The 23,714-nt window shown below is 42.5% G+C and overlaps 1 protein-coding gene across 1 annotated transcript in view; it reads right to left on the reverse strand.

Annotated features, from left to right (window-relative positions):
- Positions 1 to 1,487: 1,487 nt before the first annotated feature.
- The window catches only part of DNAJC13 (DnaJ heat shock protein family (Hsp40) member C13), a 495,155-nt gene continuing 472,928 nt past the window's right edge, over positions 1,488 to 23,714 (reverse strand). The window contains 1 exon segment of the mRNA XM_033929988.1: positions 1,488 to 2,179. Within this exon segment, the coding sequence (XP_033785879.1) occupies positions 2,082 to 2,179 (98 nt within the window). The 3' untranslated portion in view covers positions 1,488 to 2,081.

The raw sequence follows: 23,714 nt of genomic DNA on the forward strand, positions 1-23,714 counted from the left end.
CCCGCCTACAACTCTGAAGATTTGGCAGGACACAAGATTGAACATATTAGAATTTCTGTGAGAGAATGTGTATCTGAATTACCTTCAATTTTGTAATATTGTAATTATTATGTCTGTTTAGAGCATGGGTCTGCCTATTTACTAATGTGTTATATGGAAACTAATAGGTTATATGGTTGTAATAGAATTTTATGTTTGAAGTCTTCGAGAAAAAATAGTAAATTTTGTATTCTTTACTCAAGTTGTACTTTGAAAGCAAAATCATATTTTTTTTAAATGAAAGGATATATGAATTTGATTGAGAGAGATTTTGTTATACTGACATCAGTTCTATAAGTGCACATTAAATGGAAAGGGTTTACGGGAAATGCAATTTACTTTCACTATATTGAAATTTGCTTTGTTTATGCAGTAATTGTAAATTTCTTTGGCAAAGCTTTTGGGAATGAAGTTTATGCATTATCTCTAGAAAAGGAAAGGTGGAGGGAAACAGGTTGCATTGTTTCAAGAGCCAAAAAAAGTCCGGGGGTGGGGGAATAGACTAATTCCAGACATCTGCAGAAAATTGTTCTGAAGTGAGGGAATAAGTGTTTGATCTCTGCCCTGCAATAAGTGAATAGGTTTTATTCCTGGATAATTTGGGGTCACAATCTGTTAACTACTCATATATTTTATACTTAGTTATTGCAAAACCAATTTGATACCTATTTCTCAAGCATAATTAGCTATTAAGATGAAGATAAAAATAAGACATTGCCTACATTCTACTTACAAGTAGGAACAATGTTTATATACAGTTCACTTCAACCAGCAAAAGCAAACAATACTACCTGAATCTTCTTCTTGGACCCATAACCATTCTTTTCACTGTAACTTCTTTTAGGCTATCAGGAAAGATCCCTGATTCATTAAAGCAGCATGACCTCAGTAACCATCTGCTTACTAAACTGTAAGCTCTAGCAGCAGGATCTCTCTTTAATGTATCTGTATAGTGTAGAAAGACATCGTGTTAGGGAAGATTGAAGGAACCAGGTGAAGAGGGTGACCTGCAATCAGATGGCTGGACACGATGATGCTGGAGGACCTTTCTGGACCAGCACAAAAGCGATTTCTTTTTAGATGCACAATTCATCAAGTCGCTAGGGCTCGAGCACGAGTTGATGGCACCTAATAACAATACTGTAGGAGTAATAGTAGCAACTTCTTTAACAAAGGGAAGGATTTTTCTTCTGTTAACAGAGAACAGCTCCCCCCCTTTCTTCTTCAATTGAACACAGATTTATCATCAAAGCTGAGTTTCTGTATTCTATCCAATTAATAAGGCTGTCAACTCCCTTTATTATTATTTTTAATTTTATGTACATATATGAATGATCTTTATAATGTACATCCAATATAGAAAGTATATATTGGGTAGTATAGAACATTTCACAATTACACTAGGTTCTTACATAGCACGTTGAGATGGTGGTTTTTTTTGCAGAAGCTCTTTCTTCTTTTATTTGGTAAAGCCAGTTATACTGTACATACAAATATCCCTACAGCTGTCTGCTTTCAGGAAAGATGACGTTTGTAAATAATAAATGACAGCAATGACCTGAAACTGAGCCAGACTGAGGAAGTTATGGTTAATGATGCCAACCATTTCAGACAAGAAGAAAAAAATGCCCTTCAAATGCAAATCGAATGATTTAGTCCCATACATTTAAAATGTCTTCAACTCCACAATAGTGCCAATTAAGAAAAAAATAAAAAAATTAGAAAAGTGGGGTTTTTGTTTTTCAATTCACAGTCCTGTAAACAAATACAAAAGAAACAAAATGTGCTTATGTACAACAAGAAAAATACTCGTGTACATATTTAGGCTGATCCACAGAGTGTTTTCATCTTATATTACACTGTGAAACGATTAGAATCACTTTGACTTTTCCTAAATAAAAATATATTCATACAAAAGGAATAACACTATTGTGAAAGGCAGAAAAAATGTTCCATTTCAGTCAATGGAGGAGGACCATTCTGCTCCACCCCTTTAACTGTTCTGTCTTTATGAATCTTCACTGGTAGATCCGCAGGATCTGTTAACCAAGATCTCCAACTTCGTGGTCGACTGGTGGTGGTACAATGGGCATTACTGTGGATGTGGTCCCTGCAGTTAGGTAGCCAGCAACTCCAGGACCTAGTTAACATGGAGATAAATACACACTATTAATACAAAAAAACACATCAATCCTGAAAGAATAGGGCTTTGTAAACTACATATTTTTTGCACATCAGAACAATATGAAGTTTGCATTCTTAAAGTGCAACAAATTAGAATGTAAAGATAACATAATCAAAGCTGTCCTAAACACAAGCAATCCTTTTAAATTACAATTATTTTGCCAAGGCCTATTCTGAATAAGAACTGCAAAGGAAGAGGGAACAATGGCAGAATTGCTGAGGATAGATTAAGAAAACTGAATTGAAAGAGCAAAACTGTATTGTGGGTTGTGATGCAATTTATGTTCTATTCAGCTTTCACAGCAGAACTAGATCAGATTAACATGTACAACGTACCTGATTAACAAACAATGAGATCTTATCTTACAATTAAAGCTATATGGAAATGGGTTTCTCTCTTATTTGATAATTGTACCGAGATGAACCCTGAGTCTTGACCAAATTCTAACATCTGTAGAAGATATTCAAGTAATATTTGTGTGGCATGGGAAATGGGTCTAGGTCAAATCTCTTCCTTTTAAAACTATGTGACCTAGTGTAAGATAATATGAAATATACATTTTTTAAAATAAATAAAAATAAACAACAGTCAGATTTAGGCAACTAAGCATTAACATTTAAACATCCACACTTTGCGTGCTACAGATCTGATACTGATAATATTGTTCCCTTATTCTATGTATCATAATAAGGACTGGAAAAGTCTCCAACTGGACTGGTTCCCTGATACCTTCTGTATGAGTAGGAATCAAATCTGTCTTGGCCAATAAAAAGCTATCAGGATCCTAGTTCTCTGATCTTTTACAAAATCTGTGAAGAACAGCTGTCTGACTTGTTGATGATTCTTGATCAGATCTGTTCTCAGATCCACAGTCATATCCCTAGAATGCCCAGACTCTGTGACAGAATAACGTTCTGGCATAGTCCAAGTATGTTCCTGGCTAGCAATCGAGCTGTCATTGAGAATTTTTATTGATTGCTGAGATGTAGGTCACTCCCTTAGCAAGCCGAGAGCCAGCATGATTAAAAGGTGAAGTGAAAGAGCCTATTAGAGCAAAAAATCAACAACATCCTTTAAAGAATGGAAAAAGGATCCAAATGAAGAAAATAAGAAGAGATATAAAAACTGCCAAATTAGATGCAAAGCATTGATAAAGAAAGCTAGAAAGAATATGAACAGAAACTTGCTAAAGAGGCAAAAACTCATAGTAACAATATTTTTAGGTACATCAGAAGCAGAAAACTTGTGAGGGAATCTATGGGAATGTTGGATGATCAAGGAGCAAATGAGGCACTCAGGGAGGATAAGGCCATAGCAGAGAGAATGAATGAATTCCTTTGCTTCGGTCTTTATGGAACAAGATGTAAGAGACCTACCTAAACCATTTAAGGGTGATGACATGAAGGAACTGAAAGAAATCTCGGTGAATCTGGAAGATGTACTGACTGACAAGTCAAAAAGTAATAAATCACCTGGACTGGATGTTATATATCTCAGGGTACTGAAAGAACGCAAACATAAAATTGCTAACCTGTCGCTAAAATCATCTGTAGTACCTGAAGATTGGAGGGTGGCCAATGTTACACCAACTTTTAAAGAGAGTTCCAGGGAAGATCCAGGAAATTATAAGACTGGTAAGCCTGACTTCAGTGCTGGGCAAAATAGTGGGCAGATGGGGGGTGTTCGGGGGGGCGGGAGCTGATTGGAGGTGCAGGGGGCTGGATATGGGGGGGCTGCATCAAGGCAGAAGGGCCAGGGGGGGTGGGCGGTCGCCGGGGCAGGATCGTTGGTTGGGAGGGTCGCGGTTTCACTAGGGCAGGAGGGCTTGGGCTCCCTCCTGTCCTGATCATTGCTTGGGGGGGGGGGGGGGCAGGTGGATTGCGGTGCAGCGATTGTGATCGCCCACCTCCCCGAACCGTAGCACTTCGGAGTGAGGATCATGGCAGGGGAGCTGCCCTGCTGCGATCCTCACCCCGAAGTGCCGCGGTTAAGGGAAGTGGGTGATCGCAATCGTGGCAGGAGAGATGAGCCATCTCTCCTGTCGTAATCGTCACGATGAGGGTAGGCAGGTTGCTGGGGCCACTGAGCTGATTGCAGCAGCTGCGATCAGCTCAGTGGCCCCTTTTTCGGCACTTATACCTGTTTTGACTTGGTTAAACGTATAAGTGCCGACTAGCAACCTGCCTAAACCTTTGGTTATACCTGCTGTATGGCTATGTCTAGGTTGGCCCATCTCCCGCCCTTTCCCCGCCTCTAAAAACTCCTCTTTTCACTCTATGCGTTTAGAGGCAGGGGAAAGCCCTAAGCTGGTTTTAGATACATCTAAAACCAGCTTTGGTTATGGGTAGGTACTTGTATGATCAGGCTTTTTGATCGTCCAAGTACCCATTTAGGCCACTTTTTAGATGTTTATTTGTTTTGATTATGAGCCCCATAGTGTTCATTTTTTTGGTTTGGAACCTAACTTGTCTCTAAGTTATACGGTATTTACCAAACTCTTAACCTTTTCTATTTTGCTTTGTTGCATGTTTGTTTGTTGTTTTGTTTTTTTTTTTTTGTAATAGCAGACAGTCTGAAAAGGAATTTGAAAAGGCCACGGTAAATCAGATTTAATGGGACAGAGTCAGCTTGGGTTCAGTCAAGGGAGATCTGGCCTCGCCAATTTGAAGGTGTGAATAAACATGTGGATAAAGGTGAGCTGGTTGATGTAGTATATCTAAAATTTCAGAAAGCTTTTGACAAAGGGCTAGATTCACTAAGCAAACCGATCATGTACCGATCGGTTTGCGAGCCCTTTACAACCAGATTTCCCTCCTGCACTATTCACTAATGCCTGTAGCATTCCGATCCCGATCGTCCCATGCAAATTAGTAAAACCTCATGCAAAATAGCCAAGTGACTGATTCACTAACAATTGCTTGGCTATTTTGAGTCGGGTTTTACTATTGGCAAACCCGACTGCTGCAGACCTGTCGGTAACTGATTTACCGTCAGGTCTGCAGGTATTTTGACAGGCCTGCCTATCTTTTTATTAATTTTTTTTCCATGGCACAGATATTTTACGTGTGTTATACACGCAAAATATCTGCCCCATAAAAAAAATGAATTAAAAAAGACAGGCAAGAGGAGGAAGTGACGTCCACCACCAAAGATGGCAGCCTGGAGTTGAGGCTCCGTCTTCGGATACCAACTGCCCCGATGTAACTTTCACCAGCGGCGGTTTTCAGCCTCCTCCCTCAATGATAGTGGTGGAAGAACTCCCCGGGCCCCCTGCTATCTAAAAAGAAGAACAGACAGAAGCGAATTGGTGCGCCTTGAGACCCTGGAACATCAGCCAGCAGCCCACGTGATACGTGTGCGGACCCCTGGCAACTATTTTTTCTGCCAGTCTGCTGGGACAAGTCGGCGAGTCCGTGCTGTCACTCGACCAATGTGCGCGAGATGCAGTAGCCATCAGAGCGATTCTGCGGCTTAGGATCGCGGTGGTCGCCAGCCCGATGTCAGGAGAGAGCACTTTTTGCCGGCAGCATCCTTGAGGGACTCCGTGCTCTTCCCTAGGCTGTTTGCTCGGATCGGGTGCAGTAGCAGTTGTTGATTTGCGGTGGTCTGGTGCCTGTTGTTCCTGCCGAGATCTTTTTCAGCGTTCACCTTTCCCAGTTTGGATACACAGGGTACAAGTTCCCTGTACAGCTCTGCCTCCCTGACTTCAGAGGGAGCTCCCCTGACTCTTGCAGCAGCTCCACTTTGTGCAGGCCTTCGCTTCGACCTTCCTTCCTGCCAGTGAGATGCCCTCCTTGGCCTTCCTGGTTAGCAGAATACCTAGAAGGTGGTGGTGGTGTGGAGATTGCCCAGGAGACTGGACATAGCAGGGGAGATACCTCTGCAGCTTTTGCCTTCTCCACCCCCCTGGTAACACCCGTGAACCTTGAAATATTGCGACTGACTGGCAGCCGCATAGGATGTCCACGAAAAGAAAGTTGGACAGCTACGGGTTTGTGGGAAAGAAGCAAGGAACTCCGAAGGCAGCAGGACCAAGCCCGCCACAGGCGACCAAGATGGTGGTGTCGGAGGTTGCAGTGGGGGGGGGGAGGCGTTGAACACCAGGATCGGCCAAGCGGTGGTGTGCAGAGGGGCTTCATGGAGGTGCCGGACTCCCTGAGAGATTTGCTGATGGACATTCATAAAGAAATGCAGTCTCTGCGCCACGATGTCACCAAAGCAGTCACAGATTTAAAGCAAGACCTGGGGGAGTTGGTGAAGAGGCAGGATGTGGTGGAAGCACATGTAACACCATGACTGAGGACTTCATAGCAGACATCATAGCAGTGCAGCAGGAAGTGGCAGGAGTACGCGCGGAGGAGTTGGCGATGTGGGACAGGTTGGAAGATCTGGAGAACATATCCCGGCGGTGTAATCTCCGAATCCGTGGGGAGCCGGAGGAAAGCGCCTATCAGGATGCCCGCCGGATGGCACTGGACATCTGTACGGACATCCTCACTAGTGCTCTGGCAGGTGAGGGACGGGTGCCGGAAACTAAAATAGAGCACGCGCATCAGGCTTTGGGGCACCCTAAATCCAACTTGCCCCGGAACATTGTTTTGTGCCTGGGCAGCTTTTGGTTGAAGGAGGAAATATTCCATGTTGCGCGGAAGCAGAGGGATTACAAATGGAATAATTTGCGGGTGGATATTTATCAGGATGTAGCGGCAGCAACCTTGCAAAAGCGGAAGGACATGCAAGCGGTGACCACCTATCTCCGAAAAGAGGGCCTCAGATATCGGTGGCTTTATCCCTTCGCCTTGGCACTGACGGTGGGGAGCGCAACAAGATGGGTTCGTACAGTGGCCGAGACATGGTCGGTGCTACAAGAACTGGGGGCTCCTAACCTTCCTGAGAGGGGACCTGCTGGAGAGCGCAGGGAGGAGATAGCTGGACCTTCCGGATGGCAGAGACAGACCAAAGGAGTGACGGCGCAGAGAGCTGGGAGCAGTGAGCCACCGGGACAGCCCACATGAGAGGGTTGTTGACATCGCTGGACTTACCTTTTGGAATGGACGGCCTCTGCTGTTGGGAGGTGGTGGGGCCTTTGCTTGGGAGGTGGGTGGAGGGTGTGGGCTGGGTGAGTGTGTTTCTGGGAGGGTTAGAGGAGAGGTAGGAGAGTCTGTGTGTGACGGGGATCAGGGAGGGGGGCTAGGGGTGCTATAGAGGGCAGCTGTAAGCATGGGGCCTGCATGGTGAGCCACGGCAGTCTGTTGTAGTCTGGCCGGGGGGGGGGGGCTGTGATGGGGGGCTGTGCTGTGGTTGTGTGCTGGATGAGTGCTGCAGAGAGGGACGAAGGCTCTATTGGAGTGGGTTCTATGCGGTGGGGATCTGGGTGGAGGGTACTGCATATATTGGTGTTCCTTTTTTTGGGGTGGTAGGGGTGTGCATTGGGGTGGTTGAGTTGCTTCTTCCTCAAGGGATCTCGAGATCTGATTGGATGGTCTTGAGATGTAGTTTTGGGTTGGGAATTGGGGGAGGGGGATGTTGTAGGGGGGAAGTAGGGGAAGGAGGGTGGTAGGGGAGGGATTGGGAGTTGGAGCGGGGGGAAGGGAAGATGGTGCTCTCTGCCCCGCTTTAATACCGGATGGTCGGCTGGTGCACTGGTGGGGCCTGGTCAGGGGCTGGGTTCCAAGGGTACTGATGGTAGAGTATATTCCCCAGGCTGCTGCCGCCGCCCAATAGCAGCCTTAGGCCCTGCCCCGGCGCATCATCTCATGCACGGGGAGAGGCCTAAGGCCCTGATTGACTTAGGCGCCTCAGGCTCCTCCCTTTGGAGGGGCCTGGGGCACCTCAGCCAATCAGGGACTTCCTAAGGGAGGAGTCTAGGGAAGTCTCTGATTGGCCATTGCTGTCATTCACCTGCACTGCGGGGAATGGCGGCAAAGAGCAGGAGAGTCCGAGAGCAAGCAAGAGAGATCTGGGCAGAGCAGGCAGGAGAGATCAGGGCCTGCGGGGGTGGGGGGGGGGGTGTCTGACAGGGCCGGTTTGTCGGGCTGGTGCCCGATCTCTCTTCCCTGCTCTCGGACTCTCCTGCTCTCTGCCGCCATTCCCCGCAGTGCAGGCCCACTTTAAAACCACGGACTTGCACTGCAGGCAATGGCGGCAGAGAGCAGGAGAGTCCAGGAGCAGGCAAGAGAGATCTGGGCTGTGCTGAGCCCTGACAGCAGTGACAGGAGGCTGCTTCTCCTGTCACTACTGTCAGGGTATGCGCATGAGCGGGGATCGCTCTGGCCATGGGTAGGGGGGCATGTTAACGATCGTCCCCATTTGCATGCAGGCCTTTACTGAATTGGTCGGCCGGCATGCAAACAGAAAACGGTTCGCACACGGTTTGGAGGTTTAGTGAATCCTGCCTAAAGTTCCTCATGAGAGGCTCCTGAGAAAATTAAAGATTCATGGGATAGGAGATAATGCTCAGTTGTAGATTAGGAATTGGTTATCAAATAGAAAATAGAGGATAGGGTTAAATAGAGAAGTGCTGCAGGGATCTGTACTGAGACTGGTACTATTTAACTTATTTATAAATGATCTTGAAATTGGAACGAGTAAGGTGATTAAATCTGTAGATGACACTAAACTGTTCAAATTGTTAAAATGCATGCAGACCTTAGGAAATTGGAAGACTGGGCATCTAAAATGGTAGATGAAATTTAATGTGAACAAATACAAAATGATACATATCGGGAAGAATAACCCAAATCATAGTTACCAGATGCTAGGGTCCACCTTGGTGGTCAGCACCCAAGAAAAAGATCTGGGTGTCATTGTAGACAATACACTAAAATCCAGGGCTGTGGAGTCAGTAGATAAATGTTCCGACTCAGACTCCTCAGTTTTTTGTACTTCAGACTCCGACTTCGACTCCAGGTATCCGAAATTTCCTCCGACTCCTCGACTCCGACTCCACAGCACTGGTTAATTTTCAGATCGTTAAAATGGAATGTCAAGTTGAGAGAAATGAGCATTTTCGACACCACCTTCTTTTTGCTTTTAATCAAGGTTCTAAGGCCGCAGAAGCTGCTCGCAACATTTGTGCTGTGTATATAGTGGGTGCTATAGCTGAAAGAATCGCTCGTGATTGGTATGCCAAGTTCAAAAATGGAGTCGGTAGATAAATGTTCAGACTCCGACTCCTCAGTTTTTTGTACTTCTGACTCTGACTCCGACTCCAGGTACCCGAAACTTTCTCCGACTCCGACTCCTCAGCCCTGCTAAAATCTTCTACCCAATGTGCAGCAGCAGCCCAAAAAGCAAATAAGATGCTAGGAAGTATTAAAAAAGGATGGTTAATAAGATTAAGTATGTTATAATGCTTCTGTATCACTTCATGGTGCGACTGCACCTTGAGTATTGCATTCCATTCTGTTCGCCTTATCTAAAAAAAGATATAGCAGAACTAGAAAAGGTTCAAAGAAGAGTGACCAAGATGATAAAGGGGATAGAATTCTTCTTGTATGAGGAAAAACTAAAGATATTAGGGCTCTTCAGCTGGATTAGAGATGGTTGAGGGGAGATATGACTTAAGTCTACAAAATCTTGAGTGGTGTAGAATGGGTACAAGTGGATCAATTTTTTTTACTCCGTCAAAAATTACAAAAACTAAGTAACACTCAAAATTATAGGCATATACTTTTAAAACCAATAGGAGGAAATATTTTTTCAGTCAGAGAATAGTTAAGCTTGGGAACACGTTGCCAGAGGATGTGATAAGAGCGGTTAACATAGCTGGTTTTAAGAAAGGTTTGAACAATTTCCTGGAGGAAAAGTCCATAGTCTGTTATTGAAACAGACATGGAAGAAGCCACTGCTTGCCCTGGATTGGTATAAAATCTTTTCTCATATCAGGCAGCATTATGGGGTAAAAATCTGGAACAATTACTTATGCTTATTAATACTTATGGGGAATTTAGAGACACCTAAAAACATATCTGTTCCTGAAGTACTAAGGTAGTTTATTTGTACAATCTTTCCCGCAATAACTGATCTCTAGAGCTGTTAGTCACTAGTTTTCAACTTTGTTAGTTCCAGCAGCAGGCCAAACGGCTCAGTCCAGAGCCCCGCTCCAGCTGGGCATGTGAGCGCAGCTCCGCCCCCCCCCCCCCCCCCGATCCAGCGGGGTAACATTTAAAAAGCCTGCAGCGGGATCCTTCTACCGCACCGAAACCAGCAGGCCAAACGGCTCAGTCCAGAGCCCCACTCCAGCCAGGCGTGTGAGCGCAGATCTGCCCTCCCCCCGATCCAGTGGGGGAACATTTAAAAAGCCTGCAGCGGGATCCTTCTCCCGCACCAAAACCAGCAGGCCAAACGGCTCAGTCCAGAGCCCCACTCCAGCCAGGCGTGTGAGCGCAGATCTGCCCTCCCCCCGATCCAGTGGGGGAACATTTAAAAAGCCTGCAGTGTGAATGGTGCGCTGCCGTTCGGCGTGCCGGCTAAGGCGCATGGCAAACCTTTGCGAAGAGACTGAGACCACCTGATAAGTATAATTGTTACAACAACAACAACAAAAAAAAATAAATCTAACAATATGAAATACTATTAGCGGGTAGAATGTACTACACTAGAAATTCAAACTCCATAGTGAATTATATGTACATTTACGTTTTAGCCAATATGGCAGCATAATTATTTGAACTTTAAAAGTCTGACTAATGTGAACTACTATTAGCTAACAGACTGTATTGAATAGAAACTCGAACCCTTATGGAATTATATAAGCATCAACGTCTTAGCCAAAAAGGCAGCAAAACTGTTTCAACTTTTAAAAAAAATCCGACTCGTATAAAGTATCATTAGTGGGTAGAACATTAAATATCTGACTAACACGATCTGTACTAGTGGGTAGAATTTAGTAGATTAGTAATTCAAACTTCCAACTATATTACATAGGCATTTACAGTCTCAGCCAAAATGGCAGCTGTTAACAAATTACAGATAATACTGGGCATAGTTTATTTAATCTGTTACAGAAGCTGGTGTAATGATGAAAGGCCCCCTGAACTAATACCAGTTCATCTTTCTTGGTATAGGACAACTAAGACGAACAAACCTATGGGTTCACACCAATTCTTATATGACTGTTCTGAAGTAGGTCCGCTACAAATCCCCATGGCAAACACCATTCACAAATCTTCCAAATCACAAAGTAACAAGACCAAGAATAGAATTTTAAAAAAGTTAGAATATACTGAAACTCCTACCATAACTCACTATGGGAATTTCAAGGGATATTACCTGAATGCCCGTTCTGTAAGAAACAAGGCACAGGTGATACATGACTGGATCGAACAAAAGAACCCAGACTTCCTATTTCTAACTGAAACATGGATGGTCTCTGATACAGATGTTATAATGAAAGAAATGTTACCACAGGGTTATAAAATCATTCCATTAGCTGTGACACTATTTTATATGCCCCCCCAAAAATGGACAAGAGCCAAAGAAGAATTCTTTGAATTTCTCACGGCTAAAACCATAAGGGGACCGTATAATCTGTTGTTGGGTGACATAAACATACATCTAGAGCTAGTGGGAAAACCAGAAGTGATTGAAATTGACATGTTTCTAACTACCCTCGATTTTACAGTACTAGACACAGAGGAAACACATGAAAAGGGACACCAATTAGATATAGTCACTTTCTCACACAAAGACATCCCACAACCAAAGATCCAATATTGTATAGGAGCAGGGGAGAAATGCATATGGTCAGATCATTATATTTGCAATTTTGATTTACGCTGGCAAAATAAACAATCTTTTGCAAAACACATAAGCAAAAACACAAAGAAGAAAACAGTCACCAGCAGAGGCATTATAAACCCAACTGAATTCTGGGCACATTACGAATTATATCCCAAAATTGAGGAAGAACAGGACTTCCCTACTACATTAGGAAAGCTCAGCAAGGAAGTGTTAAATCAAATAACACCAATTCAAACATACGAAAAGAAAGAGAGGGTATCAAAAGAGTGGTTCGATGCCGAACTACTAGCTCTTAAACAGGAACTGAGAAAACTAGAAAGAACATGGCTCAAAACGGACAAAGAGGAAGATAAAAGAAACTGGAAAGAAAAAATGAAAAAATACAAAACTCTGATAAAAGAAAAACGTTCTAAACACTACGCACAGAAAATAGGAACATTTAAAATAAATAGCAGAGAACTGTTTAAACTAGTGAATAGGCTAACAGACACAATACAGGTTCTGAAAAAGAATAATGAACGCATACCATAGGTCGATACCCTTGCCAGCTACTTCAACAAAAAAATCTTAGACTTAAGAGCAACAATACCTACACCCACACCTGATTTTGAGTTCCAATTCAGTCCGCAGGAAAGGGTGCCCAGAGTGGACATGCTCTGGGATCATTTTGAGCCCCCTAATTGGCATCAATTCCTCACATTGTTTAACAAATATTCCAAATCAAACTGCTTGCTAGATGAATGCCCATCTAAGATCAAGAAAGTTGCAGTACCTGAGTTTAAAAGGAATTTATTTAATTGGATAACAACCACTCTCATCTGAGGGACATACCATGAGGAAATGGGACACATCCTGATCACACCCATCCTAAAGACCAGAAGATCTCAATCACACTGAAGTCCAATTACAGGCCCATAGCAAGGATCCCCTTATTCACCAAACTACTGGAAGGATTGGTCAATTTGGAACTAGTGAATCACCTAGACAAATTTAACCTCCTTAGTGAACACCAATCTGGTTTCAGAAAAGGATTCAGCACAGAGACAATTTTAGCTTCAATCCTCAACCACCTTTACGGTCTTTTTAGTAAAGGTACCAGTGCTCTGATCTTACAACTAGATTTTAGCAGTGCATTTGATCTAGTGGATCATGAAATAATGCTACATTGCCTAGACGCAATGGGGCTCTCGGGAAGAGTTTGGAATTAGTTTCAGGGTTTTTTTAAACCAAAAGATCATATCAAGTGGTCAGCGAGGGGAAATACTTCAATTCTTAGAAAAATCCTTCGGGGGTACATGAAGGTTCCCCACTATCACCCACCTTATTTAACATCTACATTTCATCTTTAGGACATCTATTACAAAAGTTAAATGATCTTTGGGTAGGCAAAAAGATTGCAATTTCTGATTGTCCTAGTGGGGATGTATAGCTTGAAATTTGGTAAGAGATAGGTAGGGGCCATTCCCTACACAAGTTTAAAGCAAGAGAATTTGAATATTATTTGTGCCTCCATAGGCAACCAGTGTAGCAGTTTGAAGTAGGGACTAACGTGCTCACTTTTCTTTAGTCCGAATATTAAGCGGACAGCCGTGTTCTGCACTATTCTTCATTTTCTCACTTTTTTTTAGGTATACCCACGTAGATGATGTTACAGTAGTCCAATGTGGATAGAACCAATGACTGAACTAGTAGTCTAAAAGATATAGGGTCAAAATATTTTTTGATGGTCTTTAATTTCTATAATGCAAAGTAGCACTTTTTTGCCACCAAGTTTGTGTGTTCGATCATGGTCAAGTGGGTGTCTAAATGTGACTCCCAATATTTTTATGGTTTTTGATATTGGGTAATCGTGACCATTTAGGTGTAATGATGTTATGGTGATTTTGTCTTTTGGGCTTGCCAGTGTAGCAGTATCTCTATTTTAATTCCTCTGAACAACGTGACCAACAAAATTTTAGAACACATTTCCCATATCATGACTGAAATTGAACAGTGGACTATCAATTTTAAATTGAAATTAAACACAGAAAAGATAAAAATTTTCTTGGCAAGCCCAAAAGACAAAATCACCATAACATCATTATACCTAAATGGTCACGATTACCCAATATCAAAAACCATAAAAATATTGGGAGTCACATTTAGACACCCACTTGACCATGATCGAACACACAAACTTGGTGGCAAAAAAGTGCTACTTTGCATTATAGAAATTAAAGACCATCAAAAAATATTTTGACCCTATATCTTTTAGACTACTAGTTCAGTCATTGGTTCTATCCACATTGGACTACTGTAACATCATCTACGTGGGTATACCTAAAAAAAAGTGAGAAAATGAAGAATAGTGCAGAACACGGCTGTCCGCTTAATATTCGGACTAAAGAAAAGTGAGCACGTTAGTCCCTACTTCAAACTGCTACACTGGTTGCCTATGGAGGCACAAATAATATTCAAATTCTCTTGCTTTAAACTTGTGTAGGGAATGGCCCCTACCTATCTCTTACCAAATTTCAAGCTATACATCCCCACTAGGACAATCAGAAATTGCAATCTTTTTGCCTACCCAAAGATCATTTGGTCCTTTATTGGTACCAAATACAGGTCCTTTATTGACAGAACTTTAAGTTTCAAGCTAGTAAACAGCAGTCCTGGCTAGGCAATTACATTAACAGAACCAGGTTGACCTACGGCGCATTTTGTAAAGAAATTAAGACAGCTCTATTCGATAGATTTGTCTCCTAATCAGATACCATTTAAAACTATTAACAACATGCTGATAACTTTGAGAAATATGTATATTTTTATAAGAACATAAGCATTGCCACTGCCGGGTCAGACCACGAGTCCATCGTGCCCAGCAGTCTGCTTCCGCGGCGGCCCCCCAGGTCCATGACCTGTAAGTGATCCTTTACCTAATCATTTAATATCCTGTATAGTAACCCTCTATCTATACCCTTCAATCCCCTTCTCCTTCAGGAAATCATCAAATCCCTTTTTGAAACCCAATATCATACTCTGTCCTATCACCTCTTCTGGAAGCGCATTCCAGGTGTCAACCACCCTCTGAGTGAAGGAGAACTTCCTAGCATTTGTTCTGAATCTGTCTCCTTTCAATTTTTCTGAATGCCCTCTTGTTTTTGTTGTCCCCGCTAGTCTAAAGAGTCTGTTCCTCTCCACCTTCTCTATGCCTTTCATGATCTTATAAGTCTCTATCACGTCCCCTCTAAGTCTCCACTTTTCCAGGGAAAAGAGCCCCAGCTTCTCTAGCCTTTCAGCATATGAAAGGTTTTCCATGCCTTTTATCATCCTTGTTGCTCTTCTCTGGACTCTCTCGAGTATCGCCATATCCTTCTTAAGGTACGGTGACCAGTATTGGACGCAGTACTCCATCGCCCAATACAGTGGCAGGATAACTTCCTTCGTTCTGGTCGTGATACCTTTTTTGATAATGCCCAACATTCTGTTCGCCTTCTTTGAGACCGCTGCGCATTGTGCCGCCGGCTTCATTGTTATATCCACCAATACCCCCAAGTCCTTTTCTAGGTTGCTTTCCCCCAGTACCATCCCTCCCATCGTATAGCTATACATCAGGTTCCCTTTTCCTAAGTGCAAGACTTTACATTTCTCTATATTGAAGCTCATCTGCCATTTTTTTGCCCACTCACTCAGTTTGTTCAGGTCTCTTTGTAGTTCTTTACATTCCTCAACAGTTCTAACCCTCCTGGAGAATTTTGTGTCGTCCACAAATTTTATAACTTCACACTTCGTCCCTGTTTCCAGGTCATTAATGAATATATTGAACAGCAGCGGTCCCAGTACTGACCCCTGTGGGACACCACTCGTGACCCCTTTCCAGTCAGAGTAGTGTCCCTTTACCCCTACCCTCTGTTTCCTGTCCGCCAGCCAATTTTTGATCCATCTGTGCACGTCCCCTTCCACCCCGTGTGGCTCCACAGTTTCCTTAGTAGGCGCTCTTGGGGTACTTTGTCGAAGGCTTTTTGGAAATCCAGATATATGATGTCTATGGGGTCACCTTTGTCCAATTGTTCACTTATCACCTCAAAGAAGTGCATTAGGTTTGTTTGGCATGATCTTCCTTTACAAAACCATGCTGGCTTGTTCTCATCAGTTTATATTTTTCTATATGCTCATTGATACTGTCCTTGATCAATGATTTGGCCATCTTCCCTGGAACTGAGGTCAAGCTCACCGGTCTGTAGTTCCCCGGGTCGCCTCTCGATCCTTTTTTGAAGATAGGTGTTAACATTTGCTATCCTCCAGTCCTCCAGGATTACCCCTGTTTTCAAGGATAGGTTACAAATCTGCTTCAGTAACTCCGCTGTTTCATCTCTGAGCTCTTTCATTATTCTCGGGTAGATTCCGTCTGGGCCCGGAGATTTGGCAGTTTTTAATCTATCTATCTGTTTGAGTACATCTTCAAGGCTTACCTCCATGCATGATAATTTTTTCTCTTGATTTCCCTTGAAGATTTTTTCCGGTTCCGGCACGTTGGATGTGTCCTCTCTTGTAAAGACTGACGAGAAGAACATGCTTAGTCTGTCTGCCACCTCTTTTTCCTCCTTCACCACTCACCACTCCCTTCCTGTCTCCCTCATCCAGAGGTCCCACCTCCTCCCTCGCCGGCTGCTTTCCTTTCACATATCGGAAGAACGGTTTAAAATTTTGTGCTTCCCTGGCTAGTCTCTCTTCATATACTTTTTTTGCTTTTCTGACCATGCGGTGACATTCTTTTTGATGCTTCCTGTGCTCTTTCCAATTTCCTCGGTTTTATCCTTTTTCCACTTCCGGAATGATTTTTTCTTGTCTCCTATCGCTTTCTTTACTTCATTGGTTATCCACGCTGGGTCTTTTGTTTGATTCCTTTTGCACCCTTTTCTAAATCTGGGTATAAACAGGTTTTGCGCCTCGTTTACCGTGTCCTTGAATAAGGACCAGGCTTGCTCCACAGCCTGTGCTTTCTTGGAGCTGTTTCTGAGTTTCTTTTTCACCATTAGTCTCATGGCATCATAGTTCCCTTTCTTGAAGTTAAACGTTGTTGCAATGGTTCTCTTTCCCTTTGGCATTCCTACTTCCACTTTGAACTGAATCATGTTGTGATCACTGTTTCCTAATGGTCCCACTACTTTCACTTCCTTTGCAGGTCCTTTCAGCCCGTTGAGGATTAGATCCAGAATAGCAGACCCTCTTGTTGGTTCCTTGACAAGCTGCTCCATGAAGCAGTCCCGTACAGCCTCCAGGAACTCCATTTCCTTTGTACATTTTGAAATTCCAAGACTCCAGTCTATCCCAGGATAGTTTAAACCTCCCATAACTATGGCGCTTGCGTTCTTACATTCCTGCCTCAACTCGGCTTCCAGTTCTGTATCATTTGCTTCAGTTTGCCCAGGTGGCGGTAGTACAGTCCCATCTTTATCTCGGATCCATTTCTTCCTGGTATTTTAACCCATAGTGATTCCAGTTGGTCATTTGTCGCTGCTGCGTCCACTCTGGTCGTGTGAATGGTGTCCTTTATGTATAGTGCTATTCCTCCTCCTTTCTGATATGTCCTGTCTCTTCGGTAGTACTATGTCCCATTTGTTTTCCTCATTCCACCATGTTTCCGTGATCTCTATGATGTCTAGGTTCTCATTTTTGGCCATGATTTCTAATTTCACCATTTTGTTCTTTAGGCTACTTGCATTAACGTATATGCAGTTCAAGTCCTGGTATTTTCTATTCCTTGTTATTTTCCCTTGCGTTTCATTCTTCTTTCTGTCATCCGAGGGTCATCAAGCAACTGAAAGGGACTATAGCTGAACTGCTTCAACTAATAGCCAATCTGTCGATCAAATCGGGAAAGATTCCAGAAGACTGGAAGGTGGCGAATGTTACGCCGATCTTCAAAAAAGGTTTGAGGGGAGATCCGGGAAACTACAGACCGGTGAGCCTGACCTCGGTACCAGGAAAGATGGTAGAGGCACTGATAAAGGACCATATTATTGATCACCTTGCCGGACACGGTCTGATGAGGACCAGTCAGCACGGTTTCAGCAAAGGCAGATCTTGTTTGATGAACTTGCTGCAGTTCTTTGAGGGAGTAAACAGGTAGATAGACAAGGGCGACATGGTCGACATTGTATATCTGGATTTTCAGAAGGCGTTTGACAAGGTTGCACATGAACGACTACTTTAGAAAATTGCGAGCCATGGAATCAAGGGTGAAATACTCACATGGATTATAAACTGGCTGGAGCACAGGAAACAGAGAGTAGGGGTAAATGGACAATACTCAGACTGGAAGAGTGTCGCCAGTGGGGTGCCACAGGGCTCGGTGCTTGGACCAGTGCTCTTCAACATCTTTATAAACGATCTGAACATTGGTACGACGAGTGAGGTGATTAAATTTGCAGACGATACGAAGTTATTCAGAATAGTGAAGACACAGGGGGATTGCGAAGATCTGCAATGTGACAATCAAGCTCAAGAAATGGGCATCGACATGGCAAATGAGGTTCAACATGGATAAGTATAAAGTGATGCATGTCAGTAACAAAAATCTCATGCACGAATACAAGATGTCCGGGGCGGTACTTGGAGAGACCTCCCAGGAAAGAGACCTGGGAGTTCTAATCGACAAGTCGATGAAGCTGTCCGCGCAATGTGTGGCAGTGGCGAAAAGGGCGAACAGAATGCTAGGAATGATTAAGAAGGGGATCACTGTCGCTGTACCGGGCCATGGTGCGCCCTCACCTGGAGTACTGCGTCCAGCACTAGTCGCCATACATGAAGGACACGGTACTACTCAAAAAGAGAAGAGCGACTAAAATAGTTAATGGGCTGGAGGAGTTGTTGTACAGTGAGAGACTGGAGAAACTGGGCTTCTTCTCCCTTGAAAAGAGCAGATAGAGGGGACATGATCGAAACATTCAAAATACTGAAGGGAATAGACTTAGCAGATAAAGACAGATTGTTCACCCTTTCCAAGGTAGGGAGAACGAGAGGCCACTCTCTAAAGTTGAAAGGGGATAGATTCCGTTCAAACGTAAGGACGTTCTTCTTCACCCAGAGAGTGGTAGATAACTGGAACGCTCTTCCGGAGTCTGTTATAGGGGAAAACACCTTCCAGGGATTCAAGACAAAGTTGGACAAGTTCCTTCTAAACTGGAACGTACGCAAGTGAGGCTGGACTCATTTAGAGCACTGGTCTTTGACCTGGGGGCTGCCGCATGAGCGGACTGCTGAGCACGATGGATCACTAGTCTGACCCAGCAGGGTAATTCTTATGTCAAGGATGCACTGAGATTGGTGCAAAAAAATTTAAGAATTGTATGGAAAAAACCCTAGAGTTTTCTCAGAAATAAAAAAACTCAGGGCTCCATGGGGAAAAAAAAATGTAACTGATGTAGACTCATGGGATGATAGTGTGTGAATGCCTATATGTGCTCAGCAGAGTATTTTTGAAATTTCTTAAGCTTTGCTTATATCACTTTGACCTGGACTTCCATTAGATGAATTCAAGTATGTGTGTAGACTACTTACCTACATATCCCTGGAGAAACTAAATTATAATTAAAATGATTCAAATCTAATTGTCTGAATATATTATAAGACCATAACAATGACCACATTGGGTCAGACCAATGGCCAAAGGAACTCAGAAATCTCTGTGACCAGTCCAGACTACTTAGAACAAATACCCACCAGATATTGAGGAGATCTATTTCTTTTCATTTATTCTCAGCAATAAGCTGCTGCATTCCTCAGTCCTAACTGACTAAAATTTTGATAGACCATTCATCTAGACCAGGTGTGTCAAACCTTGGCCCTCGCCAGGTCAAGTTTTCAGGATTTCCCAAATTAATATGCATGAGATCTATTTGCATATAATGGAAGCACTGCAAGCAAATAGATCTCATGCAAATTCATTGGGAAAATCCTGAAAACCTGACTGGATTGCGACCCTCGAGGACCAACCCTGATCTAGAGACTTGCTCACACCTTTTTTAAAATTGGATACACTACTGAGCTTGGCCACAGATCTGACAACAACCATGAACTTAATTGTGCTTAAATTAAAAAATAAAAAAAATTGTTTTCTTTACATGTGCTTTCACTATGTCACTAATTGGTTTCATGAAACATCCCTACAATACTACTCATAATTTTATAAACTTCTTATTGGAAGTCTTCTCTAAGCTGGTAATTCCTATCCAGTCAAGGTTTTAATACAAGAGCAATTTGTGTGTGTGTGAGTTTGGAGTTGAGAAAACTTGAGAACTGTTTTCTCTCTCCTCTCCTCCCTCTAGATTCTTATTTGTCAGGTTGACCCTTGGTGGTATATTGCAGTGTACTACCCTTTTCTAACTCAGCAATTGTGGTACAGAAGCACCGTGGGAATCACTCCTGACCCTGACATGGGACTCAACAGAGGTGTGGGAGAGGTTGCCAAGGTCTTTTATTTTAAATGGGGGGGGGGGGGGTGTGTGTGAGAGACAGGGTTCAGGGATCAACATTGACGAGTTCCCCTAGGTCCTCTCAAAAGGGCTCACTGGTTCACCAGAGATTCAAGGGCCCCCTAATCCACTCGTATTTTAAACAGTAGCAAAGGTTTTAACTTTTGTTATGATTTTTCATGCATTACATTAGTGATTTCTATTCTGCCAATGCCTTGCGGTTCAAGGCGGATTACATCAAAGTTACCAAGAATTACATTAAAAGTTTGAAGGAATAGCATAAGCGAAGTCGGATATTTACTTAAGAAGTATCAAATAGGAATAGCATAAGCGATGTCATAATATTTACTTAAGAAGTACCAAGGAGTTGTCAAGATCTTAGGTCATAAATGTTGGGTAATAAGACTTACCAAAGAGAAGTTGTGATCTTAAGGTGTTAAGTGTTGGGTAAATTAGAAGCATTTTAGACTTTGTTGGGTAGTTGGAAGCGCATTGGGGTGTATTAAGGGTATGGAGAGGGTTGGAGAGGATTGGGTAGGGATTGGTCGTGCTAGATGGGTTTTATGTATTTTTTGAAGAGTATGGTTTTAATATCTTTCTTGAAGGTTTTGTAGTCTGTGGTTGATGCACAGCCCAATGCAAAAAATAAAAGTGAAACAAGTCTAGCACACATTTTCACTTGGGTTCAACGTGCTCATTTTTCTGATACCATAGATTTTTTTATTTTTTTTTAAATACCTGAAGCATTAGCATATCATTAAGAACATAAAAATTGCCATACTGCCAATTGATAGCAGATATGGTTTGAAAAGCTTCAAAACCACCAGGTAGATGCATTGTGGACATGTGTTGACATGTTCATTGTCAGATTGATCTACAAAGGCAATACAGATCACTTCCAACACCGGATTAGTGTGCGCTAGCCGAAAATCTACCACCTGCTCAAAAGGAGGCGGTAGCGGCTAGCATGCACTATTCCGCGCGTTAAGGCCCTAGCGTGGCTTTGTAAAAGGAGCCCTTAAGAGAATTTGTAGTTGTACTTGTCTGGTGTTTTCTCCAGTATTAGCCTATCTGTAGCAAAACAATTCTTTTAAATTAAAAAGAAAAAAGTTCCAATTCTGGGGTTGATGATCATGAAACACAAACAAGAAATTGACCCTTGGAGCTCCATAGAAAATGCAAATCCAGCAAAAAAAAAAAAAACTCTGTGGAGATGGTGATGTTCAAGATGCAGGCTTTATTAAAAGTACAATTTAATAATCCACATAAAATATATCTAGGACCCAAAGTGTTGGGAACTATAGACCCAACATGGTCTGTGTTTCGACAATGCTGTCTTCCTCAGGGGTCCCTAAATATCCAGATATAAAAGCTCGTGGATTAATAACTAAAAACAAACTGAGTCGTAACTCTGCACAGGTGAGGGAGACAGCCCATAGAAGCACATTTAAACTGTACTCTAAGATAGACAGGGAGCCAATGAAGATTTCTCAAAAGAGGAGACACAATCAAATTTTCTCTTACCAAATATTAGCTTTGCTGCCATATTTTGGATTAGTTGTAACAGTTTTAGATTCCCCTTACTCAGGCCTATATATACAGTAATCAAATTGTGCTAGAATAATAGCTTGCACCAACCGCAAAATGTTGCTGGTGAAACAGATGTAGCTTTCCTTAACATTTGTAAGCTGAAAAAAACATATCTAAGAAAGGTGATTAACCTGACATTGAAATGATAAAGAAGAGTCTAATATTATTCCCAGAACTCTACACGAAAATTCAATTTTCAAAGATTCTCCAGAATTCAAAGTTACAGAGAGGTAGCTGTTCAATTTTTGGGCCAAACCATAATAGTTTTGTCTTGGCTGCATTAAGTTTCATTTGAACAGAGGTAGTCCACATTTGAAGTCTGGAAATACTAAAATTTATATTTAGATCAAAGTTACTCAGTTTTGGATCTACTTCTAATAGAATAAAAATATCATCCGCATATGTAAAAATTGTTTCAGAAGCGGCTAAATTGAGGTTCTTTAATGTAGTCATATAAATATTAAAAAGTAAAGGAGCTAAATAAACTAATTAATAGGGAAATAACTTTCAGTATCCTGTGATGAAGATCTTCTACTACTATTATCACAGCTCTAATTAATTTCTAAACTTTCTTATAAAATATTACTCAAATTACAGTGAAGTGCTCAGACCTTATAATCAGTGCTTTAGTGAGTTCTCCCAATGCTTTGGATCAGTCCTGTCCTAGTAAGCCTACAACAGTATTAGTGTCCCTCCCTGATGAAGAGATGAAACTCGGGTCGGGGGGACAGGGATCATAGGAAGAATGGCTTACAATAGCTTGTTTTAATTCACCAGCACAGTTTTAAGGCACTTTATCACCATTGAGGATTAACGTTATACAATCAACCACCCGGCCAAGATAAGTACATTTTTATGGTCATTGGATATAACAATGCACGTGGAGTGTTTTGTATAAGAAGGGTGGTTAGGGGACAGTGAAGGCGATGATGGTCCCCTTGTTAACCTCAATTTAGTGACATCACTAAAGCACTGGTTATAAGGTCTGAGCACTTCACTGTAATTTGAGTAATATTTTATAAGAAAGTTTAGAAATTAATTAGAGCTGTGATAATAGTAGTAAAAAGTAAAGGAGACAACGGGGAACCCTGTGGAACTCCACAAGCAGATTTCCATGGGACAGATGTTTCACTATCAATATATACCTCATAGATGCTTAGTGTTAGAAAACCTGTAAACTATCTCAGTACTTTCTGATTCAGGCCTATCTCAGAACATAAAGAGATCAGTATATGAATTGCTTTTCTTCTTCTAAGCTGGTGCCTAATATCTGGCTTTTACCTCTTGTGAAGAAGGTATGTTGCAAAGCCCTTTCATGGAGCTGCCTTTATTGCCAGAAGCTTCTGAAAATGAATCTTTCCCTTCCCCTCAGTAACAACTGGTCTCTGTACAAGGCCAGCGGTTGAGGAGACATCTTTTTTTTACAATTTTCATATACATCAGAGGTTCCCAACATGCGGTATGTGTACCACAGGCAAAGGGTACATAGTGCCGGCATGCCACCACCTCTACCATCATTTTGTCTCCCTTATGCCCCGGACTAGCAGCGACACCTTTCCCTCCCCGTCTAATAGGCTCTCTTTATTGTAATTTGCCTGACAGCTGCCGTTGCATTAGCAAATCAATTCCCTCCAGCAGCCTTGGGACCTTTGCTAGATTGGCCCGCTTCCAATGATGTAACTTCCTTTATTTTCAGTGAT

The sequence above is a fragment of the Geotrypetes seraphini genome, chromosome 2 (assembly GCF_902459505.1).
Source record: "Geotrypetes seraphini chromosome 2, aGeoSer1.1, whole genome shotgun sequence".
Taxonomy (NCBI): domain Eukaryota; kingdom Metazoa; phylum Chordata; class Amphibia; order Gymnophiona; family Dermophiidae; genus Geotrypetes; species Geotrypetes seraphini.